Genomic DNA, 18,738 nt, shown 5'->3' on the forward strand with positions numbered 1-18,738 from the left:
AGAAGATTTAGAATCAGAAAATAATATTAAAGATTGAACTAGGCCAGTTACTGGGCAGACTTGTACGGTCTGTGTCTGTGCATGGCCGTTTGGTGGAGGATGGGCAGGGGAGGGCTTCAATGGCTGGGAGGGTGTAGATGGGCTGGAGTAAGTCTTAACAGAGATTTCGGCAGTTGGAACCCAAGCACAGTACTGGGAAAAGCTTTGGATTCTCGCCCAGAAATAGCTAAGAAGAAAAAAAAAAAAATTTAAATTGAATCAGGTTGGGCAGACTGGATGGACCATTCGGGTCTTTATCTGCCGTCATCTACTATGTTACTATGTTACTAGGGTTTAGGAGGAAAGAGGAGCAGCTCAGTCTTGGACATGATGATGGCAGAACATCCAGGTAAAAAAAACCCCAAAAAACTCTGTGGAGTGACGATGTTCCTAAATGGACTTTATTTGAAAGTGTCAAAGTTCCAAAAGTACACTGAAATCATCCACATAAAAGCCTTAAAGGATCTAGTCCGCTAGGGATACAAGACCCAACAGACAAAAAGTCTTCTTCAGGGGTCCCTGAGGGTCCTATAAAGGTGAGTAGGTGGGAAACAACTGTGTGGTGAGCCGGAAGTGAGACACTGCTTGCATTTGCCGTGTCAAAGGCAGTGGTGGGGTCAAGAAGGATGAGGACCGAGTAAAGGCTCTTAGATGTGTTGGGTCGAGTGGCTTGGACAGGAGCGGAAGAAGGGAGACAGGGCCATGGGGTTTTGGAGACGTGGCTTAAGCGCTGCAGGTTTGAAGGCCTTGGGGCCAGTTGCACTGGAGCAGATGGGAAGGATGCGAGGTTGGGGCGGTCGGGCAAGGGGAGTCGTTGGAGGGAATTCAAGGGGGGTCTTGTGGCCAGGCACAATTCCAGGAAGTCGGCGTGGGAGCAAAGAGCGTTAGAGCGGCAGCGACGCGCCTCACCTCTGTCGTCGACGGCGTCCTTTCAGCGGGTGACGGCGCTCCACCGGAGACGACGCGGGCGTCGCCCGCCCTCGCCTCGCGCTGCTTCCTCTCTCCAGCCGCCCGCCGAGCAGCCCTCCCTTAGCTGTCAAAGGACGATCGGGGAGATAGGCGTTCGATTGAAGGGCCTGCGGCTGGACGCTCGCGGCCAGCGCCTGGGCGGGGCTTCACATGCACCTGCTAGATACGTCCCGCCCCGATCTCAGACTTCATTCCACCGCTCGAGCTGGTCTGCGGCAGGAAAATGGGTTTGGGCTTGGCCCAATACAACTGCCCTAACCTCTAGGCTGCCTTCTTAGCTTGTGAAATCATAACCTTTTGACACTTTTACAATGGCCCCAAAGCCCATAGAGACTTAAAGGGCTTTGTAAAAGAGGCCATTAGGATCCGTCGGAGCCATGACCTATGCTGAGACGAAAAGTTAGGTTAGGGCAGCTGATTTGGGTTGAACCAAGCAAAAATATATTTTCCTGCCACAGCTCGGGGGTAAAACGCAGACCTCCCTTAGCGGAACTGTTTCCTCAAACTTATCTATAATAATAAAAAGCTAAGTGCGCTTGCGCACTCGCGCCGCATGTTCCCTGATCCCTTTTCTGTCGGGATGTGCCAGCATGAGGGCGCATGCGCACTTACTACCTACATCACACATGGCAACTCAGCTGGGGCCTCCCCCCACCGCGCCCAACCCGCCCAGGCCCCGCTCCCTCTCGTGGCGCTGGCGGTGGCTGCCGGGAGGAGGGCTCCGAGTCGCTGAAGATTGTCCCTGATCAGCTTACCTGTCACCACAGCCTCCCTCCTCTTTACCGTTGTTTCCCCCGATTATCCAGTGTCCAGCCCTCCCCCCCCCCCACTTCCCGTTTCCACCGAGGCGGGCCGCATCAGAGGGGACAGGATATCAAAGCGCGAGTGAGCTGCGGAAGTGGTGGTGGGCGGCCTCAGGTACGAGTTTGACATTAGGATGGTGGATGGGGAGGCCTGAGAGCAAGCGTGCACGCACAGGGAGGGGACGGGGAGAGACACACTGGACTGAGAAGGAGTTGGGGAAGCGGAAGAGGAGAGACCGGTCTGTTGGACTCTGTTTGATTTCCACGTTAGGTGTTTTATTCCCTGGCTCAGCTGGTGCTAGGGAAGCTGCAGAGAGTGCACTCACAGCCCCACCGGGGAGGCAGTCAGTCATTGCATAATGATGACCCCCCAGTGGTCAAACTTACGGTCCAGATAATCTGGTTTATAGAGGGTTCTGAAGTTGGTGGCACGTGGTCAATTCAGTGATGAAACGGCCGTGCTAAATCTTCCTGAGAATGCTATTCTGGAGGGACTGGATTTCAATTTTCGATCTAAAAACCAAAATTTTGCTTCCAGAACTTCCCCTTCAGCCTTTCCTCTGTTGTTGTTATTTTACATATACCAAGAGAGACATCTTTTCCACAACAATGTCCATTCTTGCCTAAGTGATATAGTGTGTGAGAGAGTGCCTGTTTGGGTGAGCATGTTATTTTGTTATTTGGGGGAGGGGATGTGTGTTGGTGGTGGATTTGGTAGCCCTTTGTGGATATTCAGTGGTTTGGAGTTCCTCCTCCCTCTCTCTCCCTGCCGATGGACAGACATGCAGCTGACTGTGAATGAGTATGTGGAATGCTTGGTTGGGTGAAGTATGGATGGACTTTTTCATCTTGCGCCAGGGGGTGGTTTCATGGGGGGGGGGGGGAGCTGGGGGCCCTGCTCACATCATTAGTGACTCCGTCGCTCCATCTCCCTAGGTGGGATGGGGCGAGAGTTGGTATTGGGGAGTAAGAGGGGGGGTTGGGTTGGCGGTGGATGGAGTGGGTTGGGTTTTGGGGAGCTGGTGGGTTTAGGGTAGGGGTTGGAACTGTCATCCTTCAGTCATTTTGAGTGTTGTTTGCTGGGTTCTTTTACAGAGCAGACAGGCATAGCACAACAGGGGGCCAGGGAGAGAGGGAAAGGGGGCTACTTTAGGAGGAGGGTTGTGCTAAAAAAAAGCGGCTAAGGAGAGAGAGAAAGAAAGACAGACATACACATCTATTCTAGCACCCGTTAATGTAACGGGCTTAGAGACTAGTAATTAATAAGACTGTCAGCACAGATCTGTGGGGTCACAGACAGCAACAGTTACAGTGGTGGAATGAGGGCTAAAATGCAGATATGAAATCTGAAACCTCAGCAGTCAATAAATTAAGATTGAGATTCGCGAGGTTCGCATTTTACCCCTTCCCTCGAGACTGCTTTCAACTCCTAACAACTATCACCTTGGGTTCTGCATTCCCCAACCCTATATGCCATGTGTTTGTCCAAGTTAGATTGTAAGCTCTTCCAAGTAGGGATCATCTATTAAATGTTAAAATGTACAGTGTTGCATATGCCTTTCAGCACTGTTGTAGTAGTAAGTTGGTCCTCAGGCACAACCCAGCTCTGCAGGAAAGTAAAGCAGATGTGATAGTTTGTAAAGGTCTCCAGCAGTGTCTCTGGAGGAGACAACTTTGATCCTGGCCTTCTAGTTCTCAGCCTCCTGCTCAACACTCTAGGGAGGAAAGGTTGGAGGACGTAGATAACGGGAAGGGAGCAGTTAAAAATAAACTATACATGCATGTATGTATCTCCAGTCCTATCCTCAAGTTATCTTAAATGCTGATGATAAGGAGGAAAAAGGGATGTTAAGAAGGAAATCAAGGCAGAGGTTTCAAAAGGTTGGAAACATTGTGAAATATCCTGGGGGCCATTATAAAGTTTGTGTACTAGATCAGAGTCCCAAATATAACTATTGTCAATATATTAATTTTATTGGTTGCTGATCTTACTTTTTGGTGCATAATTACTTCTCTATTATGCAGGATGTATCTGCCAACCCTGAGGCTTTGTATTGGGTCAAAAAATGTCTAAGATTACTTGAATCCTTCCAAAGGACATCTCTCTCATATTTGTAAAACTGTTGTTGTAAGACCCAGGATCAAAAATCCTACCCAGCTAGTTTCTGGCTGTAACAATTTCTGCCCTATTGCCAATATCCCATTTATTGCAAAAATTACAGAATCCATTGTTCACTTTCATCTTTAGAACTTTCTTCTTAAAATACATGTATGTCATCCTAACCAGATAAATTTTAAGCAAAATTATAATACTGAGACAACTCTGCTAGGTATAACTACCTATCTCACTGACGGTGTCATAGCCACGTTATGAGTAATATGTCTTAAACTGGACAACAAATTTTTCCAAAAGCTTTGTTTCCTTAAAACAAATTGTTGATTATGATAGACCCCTTCAAAATAAACACAAATATCATTTCCCACTGACTGTATCACGTAGGAATTTTGAGAAACACAATGGTATCTTTAATTAACTGTAACATGTTTTAATGCACAAAGTTTCTGATACACTGTGATAGTTCGCTGTAGCAAAAAGTGTTTTCCTACTGATTTTCATTTGTACTCGATGTCCAGTGCATCTTGTTGCAGTGTTCAACAATAGTCAGCCAGCACTGATGGGTTCCAGTGTAAGGTCGAGCCCCCAAATGTAAGGTTGGTTATGTGAGGCACCCTTACAAACGCCAGGTCCCGAGTTCAGTACCTTCACAGAAGATTCACCAGGAGTAGGATCAAATAACAAACACAGCCAGAAGTGATGGCATAAGAACAAAGCAGTTTCCCTGCCTTATAGAGTCCAGAGAGAAGTGTGAAGTTCCAGGGAGAGGCACAGAGAGAGAGAAAAGGGGGATGGGGGTGTTGGTCTAAGCTTCGGGTTCCCGAGATAGAGCAAGAGGAGCTAGATAGCAAGAGGAAGGGTGATGTTGCGAGGGGGCTTTTATAGCTTGGAATCTTATTCTAAATATAGAATCTATTGAACTTCAATAGAATCTATTGAAGTTAAGCATCCCCATCCTTAGTCAACTGTCTGAAACAATGGTTAGTTTCACTGACCAGGAAGGGAAGTGAGGTGTGCTAGACTGGAGAAGAATATACTGGAGTCAAATGTAATTTCCAGTATGCCTCTGACAATAACTGTGCACCTGGATCCACTGTATATCCTAAGCTGTCCATCCTAAGCATAAGACATTAACACATCTTCTTAGCACCTCTTAGCTGCAAGTTCATTTGTTACCTTTTAAGCATGATTTAATTAGGGCTGTTTGAAACAGTCTGCCTGGATGCTTTCTGTATGAGAATTCTGTGCATGAGCACTCAGGGTCTATCTGCATCCACGTTCCAGAGTCAGATTGATATAATTTCCCATAGGCCTTTGCTGACATTGGTTAGGGCAACCAAAAATGCTAATTGCTAGCAATAGCTATGCTGACAAAGACCATAACATACTTCACCCCATGCAATCTGGCTTCAGAACCAACTTCAGCACAGAGACATTACTCGGCTCCCTTACTGACACAGCCAGACAACACCTTAGCACAGGAAAAAAAATGCTCCTCGTACAACTGGACCTGACCGCAACATTTGACCTAGTAGACCATAACATCTGTAAATTTTGGATGCAATAGGTATCTCAGATAAAGTATACTCTTGGTTTGAAGGCTTCCTAAAATCCAGAACATACAGAGTAAAATCAGATAAAGAAAGATCTGAACCTTGGTCCAACCCCTGTGGCGTACCACAAGGATCCCCACTATCCCCTTCTCTCTTCAATCTATACACTGCCTCTCTTGGAACATACTTGGATAATCTAGGCATAACCACCTATAGTAATGCAGATGACATTACCATTCTCATACCTTTTGATCAGCCAAAGACCGCCATGACAAACACACTACACCGAACACTAGAAACAGTAGCGACCTGGATGAAAGATCACAAACTGAAACTCAACCCAGACAAAACTAAATTCATCCTCCTCAAAAATGACAAAGTCTCAACCATAACCAATATAGAAATCAACTCAATCAACTATCCCATCCAAACCATCATAAAACTACTAGGAATGACTATAGACAAATGCTGCACCATGCAACCACAAATAAATACAACAATACAGAAATCCTTCGCAATTATGAGAAACCTAAGACAAGTCCCGAAATTCTTCGAAAGAACACAATTCCAGTTTATAGTACAATCCCTAATCCTAGGCCTACTAGATTATTGTAACATCCTCTACCTCCCCTGCCCTGCTACTATGATTAAACAACTACAAACAATCCAAAATACAACTCTGAGACTCATCTACTCATTGAGGAAACATGGCAATATCACAGAAGCATACATCAACTCACACTGGCTACCAATCCAAGAAAGAATACTATTTAAATTCTTCTGTATGCTATTTAAAACCTTAAATGGAGACAGCACAACCTACCTGAACAACGCCTCATCCAAACTACCTCAACCAGACATAGAAAAACACACCCCCCATTCACCCCCCCCCATCAAAGAAGTAAAATGGAAAAAACTATACGATGGCCTCCTAGTCACTCAAGCAGCAAAACTAGATAACCAGATCTCCAATCTACTGACAACTACCCTAGACTACAAGATGTTTAGAAAAGAAATAAAAACTATACTCTTCAAGAAATTCCTGAAACAGTCGTAACATCACATATACCGTCCTTCCCCCCCCTCTTACCGCCACACTGAAACTACCTGATTTACTCTTTACCTCTCTAGAAATGACAAATGATCTTCCATTGTAACCCACCGTTTATAACTCTTTTGTAATCCTTCTTGAACCGCAAGGTAATGGCGGAATAGAAATCTCTAATGTAATGTAATATTTAGAGGCTCAAACAATAATTTGAGCTGCAGCATTTTGTAGCGCGTGTATCACATATTTAAGTAGAACAAGGTATAGTGAATTACAATAGTTCAACACTGGAGTTATTAGCATAGTAATAACTTGTCAGAAAATTTTCCAACATAAGATAATCTCTCAATCTCCACAACAAATGAAGTTTAAACAAAACTTGCACTAGAACAAGTGGCTTAAATGATGTTATAATCACAGTCAGATATTTCAATAGGTTTCCCCTTCAATTCACACCAACACAGAGGTTAAACATTTAAATATTTGTATTTATTTGTTGCAACTAAAAAAAACCCCAAAACAGTTAACAATTCAGAATGAAAGAAAACTAAGTAAGTTGTTGTTATCAGATGTTGTTTAAACAAGGTAAATTAAATTAAGATATAAATGAATAGCTGATGTATGTTGTATGGATTGATATCACCTGTAGCATTGGAACATTTGTGAAGAATTTTATAATAAACTTTGACATCAAGTATTTCGCATCCACAGTTTTGCTTTTGTTTTGACTTTCCCTCGATTTTCTGTGGAACTCGTTGATGTTCCTGTTGTGGACAGCTGTCTGGAACCAGCAGCTCCTCTGGAGATCCAAATGTTTGCTACTATTCTATCTACAAACAAATGAAAGGAAGCAAAACCAAGTATTTTTGATTCAGAAATTATTAAAACTCCTCAGTAATTATCTCACAATTTCCTCACAAAGAGCCTAATAGTGTTGCATATCAGGAATACTGACTGGAAACAGGTCTGCACCAGAGAACCTCCTAGAATTCCAAGACAAGAGATTGCTCTTAGTTTTAGACCTTCAGTTCTCAAAAGAACATTAAGCTTAAAAAAAAATAGTTTCAGAGTCTCCAAATTTCACATTACTGTGTACACTGGTCAAAGATTCAGCAGATTAGTAATCAGAAAATACTGCAGCAGAAAAACAGTTGAACACCAGATTAAATACAGAACATTTGCCTTAAACATCAATAATACTAGGCAATCTGAGTTGAATCAGTGAAGGGATTACAATTCATCCCCAGTACTTACTACAAATCTTTAGCAACAGGAGTCACAAAAATCCAGTTTAAACTCTGAAACACATTTTAAAAGTTCTTATCACTTTTCCTTTGAAATATAACGCTAATTTTAATTTAGAAATCTCAATAAATCATGAGAACCAGCAGGTATCAGATAAGTTCTTGACCCAAACAGACTATAAGTAAGTTTAATTTTCAGCATTCTCATGAAATTGAACATTTACAGGAAATATTTCAAAAATATCCATTCCTTCCACACTCAGACAAACTCCAAAGCAGACTAAGATACTTTCAACAGCCTCACCAATTCCTGGGGCTGCCTTAATCTCTATGCTCCCCTGTAGCTCTCAAAAATGGTTCTTGGACTCTTAATGATAGAGTTGCTATCATGTGCAAAGCTTCCTGTATGTTTCCTGATGAAGAGAGAGGGCCAGATTCTAAAAACTTACTGTGCCTTTAACGATGGTTGCTAAACTGGCTCCAGCTGGTTTACCGTGGCAGTATTTTACCACGCAATTAACAGAATGGCTCACTGTGGTCTTTTCCGAGCTTCCTAGCAGCCTCCGATTCTGCCATACAAAAGTATTACAACAAGGTCAAGCAAATGCCACTCAACATATTTCAGATAAGGGTTTAGATGTTAGGACCTATATAGGTTTTAGATGTAACCTATGTATGACAATGTAAATATAGTATACAGGCAGTCCCCACGTTAAGAATGAGTTACGTTTTTAAAGTTGTTCTTAAGTCGGGCTTGTATGTAATGCTGAACATGTCATTTTAAGATTGTTGCTGCTTACCTCTGCTCCCAGCTGACAAAAGGGCCAACTGTCCCTACTAGTATTCCCACTAAGGTATGGCATAGAAACATGATGGCAGATAAAGGCCAAATGGCCCATCCAGTCTGCCCATCCATAGCAACCATTATCTCTTTTTCTCTCTCAGAGATCCCATGTGCCTATCCCAAGCCCTTTTGAATTCAGACAGTCTCTGGTTCAATCCACCTCTTCTGAGAGACTGTTCCATGCATCTACCACCCTTTCCGTAAAACAGTATTTCCTCAGATTGCTCCGGAGCCTATCATCTCTTAACTTCATCCTATGCCCTCTCATACATGCATAGGATTACGAGACAACCAGGTAAACCCAGACATGTCCTCTTTTTAGAGGACTGCCCGGGTTCCCGGATGGACTTTCCAAAACCAGACAGTTTGGGTTTTGGAAAGCCCCGACAAGCCGCAGCCACACTTAGATGGCCTTCGAGCATGCATCACACACATTTGCGCATGCTCCAGGCCCTCCAGATGCAGCTGGAGCTCGTCAGGGAAGACGAGAGGAGGGGTTGTGGGGGTAGGCCTGCAGGTGGGAGTGTGTGGTGCAGTGGTTATAGCTACAGTCTCAGCACCCTGAGGTGGGTTCAAATCCCTCACTGCTCTTTGTGACCCTGGGCAAGTCAGTTAATCCCCCATTGCCCCAGATACAGTAGATAAAGTTTGAGCCCACCAGGACAGATAAAGTACCTGAATGTAAAACCACTTAGGATATAAATGATAGATAAATAAATGTCTATTCTAATTCACTGTTATTTGTTTATATTGTAGTTTATGGTTAGTTGAAATAAACTAAGCCTTAAAAAAAAGTAATTGCTGCTTTGGATGGGGGGACAGAGGAGATACTACTGGGGTCCCCGTGCAAGCCACAGGCACCGCCCCAGAAGGTCAACGGGAAGCGCGATTGGTTGCAAGAGGCCCCGCCCGGAAGGGGGAATGCCTCAGCGCCAGAGAGCTCCGGAGCCCCCTGGCCGACGAGAGCGAGACCCGCGCCGCTCCCCCGCAGTCAGGCGTTCGCCGAGGGCAGCCCTCTCCTTTCCCGGAAGTGGCTCGAGCGGAAGGGCCCCGTTGCTGAGAGGCGGTTGAAGCGGCGCGAGCGCGAGCAATTCTGGCTGCAGCTGCAGCAACAGCAGCCGACTCGTCCTTTGCCCGCCGCAGTGCCCGCGCTCGCTCTAACCGCGCGCCCCGGGGAGGGAGGGGGGCTGGAGGCCGCGCCCCCCCGCCTCAGCCCCGGTCGCCCGCCTCCCCCTCCCGACGCCGCCATGACCTCGGCCGCCCTCCTCTCCCCGGCCGCCGCCGCCGCCGACTACTACGACGAAGAGGAGCTCGAGAGCGCCGACGACGAGGACGAGCGCAGCCTACGGGGCCGCGACTCCGACGAAGGTGGGTCGCCTCGCGCGCTGCTCCAGCCTCGCGCTCAGCCCGCCTTAAAGGGAGGAGCCTCTGGGGCTACCAGATGGCTCCAAAGACAGGAGGACGGGTGCAAGTAAAAGCCAGACATGTCACTCCGCCGTTGCTTTCCTTGCAAGTAAAAGCTGGACGTCTTGTTCTGCCCTCCTAACCCCCCCCTGCTTTTGGTGCAAATAAAAGCTGGACATCTTGTTCTGCCCCCTCCCCCCTTTGCCTTTGGTGCAAGTAAAAGCTGGACATCTTGTTCTGCCCCCTCCCCCCTTTGCCTTTGGTGCAAGTAAAAGCTGGACATCTTGTTCTGCCCCCTCCCCCCTTTGCCTTTGGTGCAAGTAAAAGCTGGACATCTTGTTCTGCCCCCTCCCCCCTTTGCCTTTGGTGCAAGTAAAAGCCAGACATCTCACTCCGCCGTTGCTTTCCTTGCAAGTAAAAGCTGGACATCTTGTTCTGCCCCCTCCCCCCTTTGCCTTTGGTGCAAGTAAAAGCTGGACATCTTGTTCTGCCTCCTCCCCCCTTTGCCTTTGGTGCAAGTAAAAGCTGGACATCTTGTTATGCCACCTCACCCCCCCTTGCTTTTGGTGAAAAGTAAAAGTTGGACGTTTCATTGCACCCCCCTTCCCCCCTTTGCTTTTGGTGCAGGTAAAAGCCAAACATCTCACTCCGCCCTCCTCACCCCGTTGCTTTCCTTGCAAGTAAAAGCTGGATGTCTTGTTCTGCCCTCCTAACCCCCCCCTGCTTTTGTGCAAATAAAAGCTGGACATCTTGTTATGCCACCTCACCCCCCCTTGCTTTTGGTGCAAGTAAAAGCTGGATGTTCCTTCACCCCCTCCCCCTTTGCTTTTGGTGCAGGTAAAAGCTGGACGTTTCACTGCGCTCCCCTCCTCCCTTGCTTTTGGTTCAAGTAAAAGCCAGACATCTCACTCCGCCCTCACCCTGTTGCTTTCCTTGCAAGTAAAAGCTGGACGTCTTGTTCTGCCCTCCTCACCCCCCCTTGCTTTTGGTGCAAGTAAAAGCTGGACATCTTGTTCTGCCCCCTCCCCCCCCTTTGCCTTTGGTGCAAGTAAAAGCTGGACGTTTCACTGCACCCCCCCTCCCCCCTTTGCTTTTGGTTCAAGTAAAAGCCAGACATCTCGTTCTGGCCTCCCTTCCCTTTTCCTTTGTTTTTAGTGCAGGTAAAAGCCGGATGTTTCACTGCGCCCCCCCTTGCTTTTGGTGCAAGTAAAAGCTGGACGTTTCACTGCGCCCCCCCCCCCTTCCCCCTTGCTTTTGGAGCAAGTAAAAGCCGGGCGTCTCGCTCTGCCTCCCTAACCCCCCCTTGCTTTTGGTGCAAGTAAAAGCCAGACACCTCACTCCGCCCTCCTCACCCTATTGCTTTTCTTGCAAGTAAAAGCCGGACGTCTCGTTCTGCCCTCCTCACCCCCCCCCTTGCTTTTGGTGCAAGTAAAAGCTGGACATCTTGTTCTGCTCCCTCCCCCCCATTGCTTTTGGTGCAAGTAGAAGCCGGACATCTTGTTCTGCCCCCCCTCCCCCTTTTCAGTTAAAAGCCGTATGTTTCACTGCGACCCCCCCTTGCTTTTGGTGCAAGTAAAAGCCAGGTGTCTCGTTCTGCTCTCCTCAATCCCCCCTTTGCTTTTGGTGCAAGTAAAAGCTGGATGTTTCACTGTGCCACCCCCCCTTTGCTTTTGGTGCAGGTAAAAGCCTGACATCTCGTTCTGCCCCTCCCCCCCTTTTGCTTTTGGTGCAGGTAAAAACTGGATGTTTCACTGCGCCCCCCTCCTCCCTTGCTTTTGGAGCAAGTAAAAGCCGGGTGTCTCGATCTGCCCTCCTCACCCCCATTGCTTTTGGTGCAAGTAAAAGCTGGATGTCTAGCTCTGCCCCTCCTCCCTCCTGTTGTTTTCATTGCAAGTAAAATCAGACGTCTTGGTCTGTCCTCCTTTTTTTTTTTTCTCTAGAGCCATTTGGTAACCCTAGTAAAATATCCCCTTTGATCCCATAGCCACCTCTTGATACTAGGTACCAAAGGTTCTGCTGGTCTTCTAGGCTAGGCTCTGCAGTCTCCTTCCATCTCAACACTGAAACGCTAAGGCATTCCCTGTCACCAGGGTCAGTTCAGCACATGGCCTGGGGTACCAAATTTCCTTCATCCTCTAAAAGGGAGAGATGTCGAGCTAACTCCTTGATTATATCCAGTGAGCAGTTGTTTCCGTTGGGTTTAGCTCCCCCAATAATTTTGAAAAGTGGACTCCTATGTGTTTTGGCTCCCTTTTCCACCAGAGCCCTGAACCACTGCTTCGTGGTCTGGCAGCAGAGGAGCAGGTAGGCGGACACCAAGGCAAAAGTTGGCTTAGGATGCCACATTCCCTTGAGCCAGCCCTGCCTGCCACTCAGCTTAGTTTAATAGTTGTGGAAGAGTATTGGAAATCAGAGCAGTTTTAACACAAGTCCATTTCTCAGACACTCTGGTATTTAACAAGCAAACCCAAAATAACTGCAAGTAAAAATCAAATTACCGGTATCCATAATAGAGGTAAATTGAATGCAACGTTTATTGTTCTACACAGTGGAGGAGTACAAGGGCAAATTCATAGAAACATAGAAACATAGAAATAGACGGCAGATAAGGGCCACGGCCCATCAAGTCTGCCCACTCCAATGACCCTCCCTATCTATCTTTGCGGATAGATCCCACATGTTTGTCCCATTTGGCCTTAAAATCTTGCACGCTTCTGGCCTCAATAACCTGAAGTGGAAGACTATTCCAGCGATCAACCACCCTTTCTGTGAAGAAGAACTTCCTAGTGTCACCGTGCAGTTTCCCGCCCCTGATTTTCCACTGATGTCCCCTTGTTGCCGCGGGACCCTTGAAAAAGAAGATATCCTCTTCTACTTCGATGCGACCCGTGAGGTACTTGAATGTCTCGATCATATCTCCCCTCTCTCTACGTTCCTCGAGTGAGTAGAGCTGCAACTTCCCTAACCGCTCCTCGTACGGGAGCTCCTTGAGTCCCGAGACCATCCTGGTGGCCATTCTCTGGACCGATTCCAGTCTCAGTACATCCTTGCGGTAATGTGGATTCCAAAATTGTACACAGTACTCCAGGTGCGGTCTCACCATGGATCTATACAGTGGCATAATGACTTCCGGTTTACGGCTGACGAAACTCCTGCGTATGCAACCTATGATTTGCCTTGCTTTGGATGAAGCTTGCTCAACTTGATTTGCAGACTTCATGTCTTCCCTGACAATCACTCCTAAGTCTCTTTCTGCTTCAGTTTTTGTCAAGATCTCGCCATTTAGGGTGTAAAGTTTGCGTGGATTTCGGCTTCCCAGGTGCATGACTTTGCATTTTTTGGCATTGAAACTGAGCTGCCAGGACCTAGACCAGTGCTCCAGTAGAAGTAGGTCATGCATCATGTCATCTGCCATTGAATTATTGTCTGTTGTGCTCTTGTTCACTACATTGCTTAGCTTGGCATCATCGGCGAATAAAGTTATTCTTCCTCGGAGCCCTTCTGTCAAGTCTCCTATGTAGATGTTGAACAAGATCGGGCCCAGGACGGAGCCCTGTGGCACTCCACTTATCACCTCTGACATTTCGGAGGGGGTGCCATTCACCACTACCCTCTGAAGCCTACCTCCAAGCCAGTTCCCAACCCAATTTGTCAATGTGTCGCCCAGACCTAAAGAACTCATCTTGCTTAGCAACCTGCGGAGTGGTACGCTATCAAATGCTTTGCTGAAATCTAGGTAGACAATGTCCAGGGACTCACCAGCATCCAGCTTCCTCGTTACCCAGTCAAAGAAGCTGATCAGGTTGGATTGGCAGGATCTCCCCTTAGTAAATCCATGCTGGCGGGGATCCCTTAGTTTCTCCTCGTCCATGATTCTATCCAATTGGTGTTTGATTAGGGTTTCCATTAGTTTGCTCACTATCGATGTGAGACTCACTGGTCTGTAATTTGCCATCTCCATCTTGGAGCCTTTCTTGTGGAGTGGGATGACGTTAGCTGTCTTCCAGTCCATCGGGACGTTACGTTGGATTTTTCCAGCTGCCTAAGCGCTATTCTATAAGGACCCTCTAGGCTGAGGACTCCTTACAGAATGGTGCTCAGTGGGAATTTCTGCACTCAACTTTGAGCACAAAGACTTGCATGCCAAGGTTTACACTAGGTATTAGCAGAAGTAAGTCAGATGCATAACACCAGTATTCTGTAGTACACTGACATTGTTGGAATGCTTGACTTGACTGTGCCCTCTTTTGGATTGGATGTGCAGCATTATAGAATAGCATGTTGGTAGACCGCATGTAAGTTTAAATTAATGTCAATTAACATTACTTGATTAATGGCTTCTTAACTATAATATATAAGAATACCCAATCCTGAATTTGGAAGACCTTTACAGAATTCAAGTTTTATTAGGATTTTATATACCGCCTATCTGGGGAGAAGGTCTTATTGAAGACACTTCATTTATATCCAACTCCAACCTCTCATGTACTATGTCATAAAGAGAAATGAGTTTAAATTTATGATTTAGGTGCCAATATCTTCCAACTATCTGGTTTCCTTTATCTTTCCTTTCAGTATGTTTAAATTACTGAACTCTTAGTATTTCTATTGGCAAGTGGCAACATAGTTCCCAATTACTGTGATCTTGTGTGCCTAGGTGCTGAATACTATGATAAAACCCTGGGTGAGTGAAATATCTTGTGATACAGATAGAAAGATAGCGCTCGCCAATTTCACTGCTGCAGCTTTCATCCCTTTCCCAATTAGGGTCTACAGAATTAGTAACTTAACTCTGTATTCTTACCTGACCAAGGTTTAAGATCAAGTCTCCCAAGCCTTAGAGGGACAGATGTGGGCTGCCAGACTGACCTCACTAAACAGTCTCTGCAAAAAAGGATAATCCAGTTTTACTCCAGGAGACAGCTAGCCCCTGCATAATTATGTTCCCTATTCCCCTCTTTAGTCCTTAGTTCAAGGTTCCTAGGTGGGGTTTTCCCATTGGTAGTACAATAAAGGTAAAAACATAAAGGAGCATTTGACTAGATGCATGACTTCATCATGGGCAGAAGCTCAGGTGGTCTCCGAGGAGATTTGGTCCACTCAACATACTGTTTCCAAATTTTACAGGGTGAATGTGGTGGCAAGGGAGGACTCCACCTTTGGGTCCTCAGTGTTAAGAGCCAGCTTTATTCACATGTTCATTCACCCCTTCAAAGAAATGCAGTAGATTGGTGAGGTCAGATTTCCCTGGACTAAAACCATGTTGACTTTTCTTTCATTAATCCATGCTTATACTGCAACAATGGCTAAGCTAATGTCGAGTAGGATGAAAAAAGTGACAGGTATCATTTGCTTCAGTCTTTTCCTTGTTTCTTAAAATGGCTGGTGCTATATACATACTGATAAACACATCTGTAGTTCAGTGAAGAATTGGACTTGATTCAAAGAAACCCCTACCCGGGGAAACAGCTGTCTCCTCTTTAAAGCAAACAGCAGAAGAGAGGCTAGAGGAGATAAAATAGTAAAAAAATATATTATTTTTTCCCTCCAACTCTTAAATTTCAGCTTGCACATAAGTTTGCATAGTTTAACCTTAATTGTTTGTTGTCAAAAAATGCTCAATTATCTAAATCTCCGACGTCAGAATTGATGTCGAGTGGCGAGAGTTGGTCGGCCATGCGCTTCAGCGTCCTTTTTACTGGAAAGGGAAGCAGGGAGAGCTCGGAACTCAGTGCCGCCTGTTCCCCGATGGTGGCAGTGGCAGCCTATTCCCCGATGGCTGTGGTGGCAGCCTGTTCCCCTTTGGCTTGGGGGAGGGCAGTGAGAAGGGAAGGGAAGCAGGTTGGGTACCCCTGCTCTAGATGAGCCGCATTCAAGTGGCTAAAGAGCCGTATGTGGCTCGCAAGCCGCAGTTTGCTGATCACTGATCTAGGGAATCCCATATCTGAGAATATGATGCCTGCTTGTCCTAGGATTAGATTAGATAATTACTTACGTAACAGGTGTTATCCGAGACAGCAGGCAGATATTCTCACAACCCACCCACCTCCCCTGGTTGGCTTCTTAACTTGCTTATGGAACTGAGGTACCATGAGCGAGCGTCGGGCAAGAAGGCAGTTGCGAAGTTTCTAAAAACTTAGTGACAGTACACTTTTCATGCTGTCTGTACCAGGCTCCATGGATGATGTCACCCTTATGTGAGAATATCTGCCTGCTCTCTCTGGATAACACCTGTTACAGTAAGTAACTGTACTGTGTCTGCTTATGCAGTTTTGGCTCACAGGATGCTTAGGATCTGGCAGTGGGCAGGCAACTTGGCGTCCAAAGCTATCTTGAGCAGACTGCTCTTTCAGGGCAGATGCTTTTGGTAAGGGCCTTGATGATCTTATAGCCAGTGTGGTCGATCACTGCCCCAAGTCGCTACTAGAGAACAGGCCTTGCCAGTTGCCTGGCAGGAGTAGAGGTACTTTCTCTCTCAACAGTATTACCAGAGTTCATTGGCACAGAGGCCTGTCCAAGGTTACCTGCAGCGTTTTAGCAGCTCCAGGCTCCAGTAGACCACTGGGTCCTGCTTCAACCCCTCCTCTAAAAAGACCCAGTTACCGGCCTTTCTCCTTTGTATTAGGGGGCGGTTGTTTCTGGGAGAGTGGGAGAAAATCTCCTCAGACCAATGGGTGCTGGATATCAAAATCCAAGAGGGTTACAAAGTTGAGTTTTATCACTTTCCCATGGATCTGTTCGTTGGTCATCCGGCAGGAGAGTTGGAGAAAGGAGCTCAGGGTCCGAACCACTCTCCAGAGACTTTTAGACATTCGGGCCCTAGAACCTGTCCCAGACTCGGGCTCAGGCAGATACTCCAGATACTTCATCATGTCAAAGAAGGACACAGAGGACTGGAGGCCCATTTTGGATCTCAAGGCAGTGAAATTGTTTCTGAGGATCCCACGTTTCCACATGGAGACAGCTTGCTTGATCATTGCGGCTGTGTCTCCAGGAGGATCTGGAGCAGACATAAAATTGGGTCTGTACTATCGCCCACCGAAACAAACGGAAGAAATCGACCAAGATCTGGAGGCTGAACTGGGGCAGGTATGCAAAATTGGAAGTGTGGTGGTGATGGGGGACTTCAACTACCCGGGAATAGACTGGAGTATCGGGCACTCAAACTGCATGAGGGAGACCAAATTCCTGGAGGTCACGAGGGACTGTTTCATGGAACAGCTGGTCACGGAACCAACACGGGGAGATGCCACTCTTGACCTAATCTTCACCGGACTAGGGGGACCCGCTAAGGAGGTGGCGGTACTAGCCCAACTAGGAAACAGCGACCACAACACGATCCAGTACAGGCTAGAAATTGGATCATCCAAGGTGAAAAGAACTACAACGACAGCACTGAACTTCAAAAAAGGGAATTATGATGCCATGAGGAAAATGGTGGGAAAGAAACTCAAGGACACCACAAGGAAGATGGAATCCGTAGAAAAAGCCTGGACCTTACTCAAGGCCACGGTGCACGAAGCACAAAACCTGTGCATCCCCAAGTTCAGGAAAGGGTGCAATAAAAATAGAACAAAAAACCCAGTGTGGATAACAAATGCAGTGAAAAAGGCAATAAGTGACAAGAAGGCATCATTCAAAAAATGGAAAAAGGACCAATCGGAGGGCAACCGAAAGGAGCACAAAAAACACCAAAAGGAGTGTCACCGAGTGGTTAGGAAAGCAAAAAGAGAATATGAAGAGAGACTGGCAGGGGAAGCAACAAACTTCAAATCATTCTTCAGGTACGTCAAGGGGAAGCAACCTGCAAGGGAAGAAGTGGGATCCTTGGATGATGGAGACAGAAAGGGAGTGGTAAAAGAGGAAAAGGAGATAGCTGACAGGTTAAACGAGTTCTTCACTTCAGTTTTCACGAAGGAGGACACAACCAACATTCCGGAACCCGAGGAGATCGTAAAAGGAGACCAGGATGAAAATCTGGTCCAACTAGAGGTGAGCAAGGCGGATGTCCTCAGGCAGATAGACAGGCTAAAGAGCGACAAATCGCCAGGTCCGGACGGCAACCACCCAAGGGTACTCAAGGAACTAAGGAACGAAATAGCTGAGCCACTTCGACAAATATGCAACCTATCCTTAAAAACTGGAGAGATTCCGGAAGACTGGAAAATAGCAAATGTCACGCCCATCTTCAAGAAAGGCTCAAGGGGAGACCCAGGAAACTACAGGCCGGTGAGCTTAACCTCGGTCCCGGGAAAGATGATGGAAGCACTGATTAAAGACAGCATCTGGGAACACATCGAAAACACTGGGCAGCTAAAGCCGAGCCAGCATGGCTTCTGCAAGGGCAGGTCATGCCTCACAAACTTACTATACTTCTTTGAGGGGGTAAACAGCCAGGTGGATAAAGGGGAATCTATAGACATCATTTACCTTGACTTCCAAAAAGCCTTCGACAAGGTACCACACGAAAGACTGCTAAGGAAGCTATGGAACCACGGGGTGCAAGGGGAGGTCCACCAATGGATCAAAAACTGGCTGGAGGACAGGAAACAAAGGGTTGGAATAAAGGGCCATTACTCAGACTGGCAATGGGTCACGAGCGGAGTTCTGCAGGGGTCGGTGCTGGGACCACTCCTGTTCAATATATTTATTAACGACCTGGAGGCAGGAACAAAATGTGAGGTTATTAAATTTGCGGATGACACCAAACTATACAGC

General features: G+C 46.6%; 2 protein-coding genes across 10 annotated transcripts in view; one reads left to right on the forward strand and one right to left on the reverse strand.

Annotated features, from left to right (window-relative positions):
• TAOK3 (TAO kinase 3) overlaps positions 1-8,741 on the reverse strand; it is a 236,064-nt gene extending 227,323 nt beyond the window's left edge. Inside the window, exons 1-3 of one of the 6 annotated variants that reach the window (XM_033957283.1) lie at positions 8,573-8,741; positions 8,222-8,341; positions 7,172-7,358 (exon numbers count right to left, since the gene is read on the reverse strand). The gene's annotated coding sequence lies outside the window, so the exon portion shown is untranslated. Of the gene's footprint in view, positions 1-948; positions 1,151-7,171; positions 7,359-8,076 lie in introns of those variants that run through there. The other 5 variants (XM_033957280.1, XM_033957282.1, XM_033957286.1 and 2 more) reach the window with 5 other exon arrangements.
• A 736-nt stretch (positions 8,742-9,477) lies between these two features.
• The window catches only part of SUDS3 (SDS3 homolog, SIN3A corepressor complex component), a 213,278-nt gene continuing 204,017 nt past the window's right edge, over positions 9,478-18,738 (forward strand). For 2 of the 4 annotated variants that reach the window (XM_033957289.1, XM_033957287.1), the window contains exon 1: positions 9,480-9,984. In XM_033957289.1, coding sequence (XP_033813180.1) covers positions 9,864-9,984 — 121 coding nt within the window. In that variant the 5' untranslated portion in view covers positions 9,480-9,863. Of the gene's footprint in view, positions 9,985-18,738 lie in introns of all 4 variants that reach the window. The other 2 variants (XM_033957288.1, XM_033957290.1) reach the window with 2 other exon arrangements.

This window comes from Geotrypetes seraphini, chromosome 8 (assembly GCF_902459505.1).
Source record: "Geotrypetes seraphini chromosome 8, aGeoSer1.1, whole genome shotgun sequence".
NCBI lineage: Eukaryota > Metazoa > Chordata > Amphibia > Gymnophiona > Dermophiidae > Geotrypetes > Geotrypetes seraphini.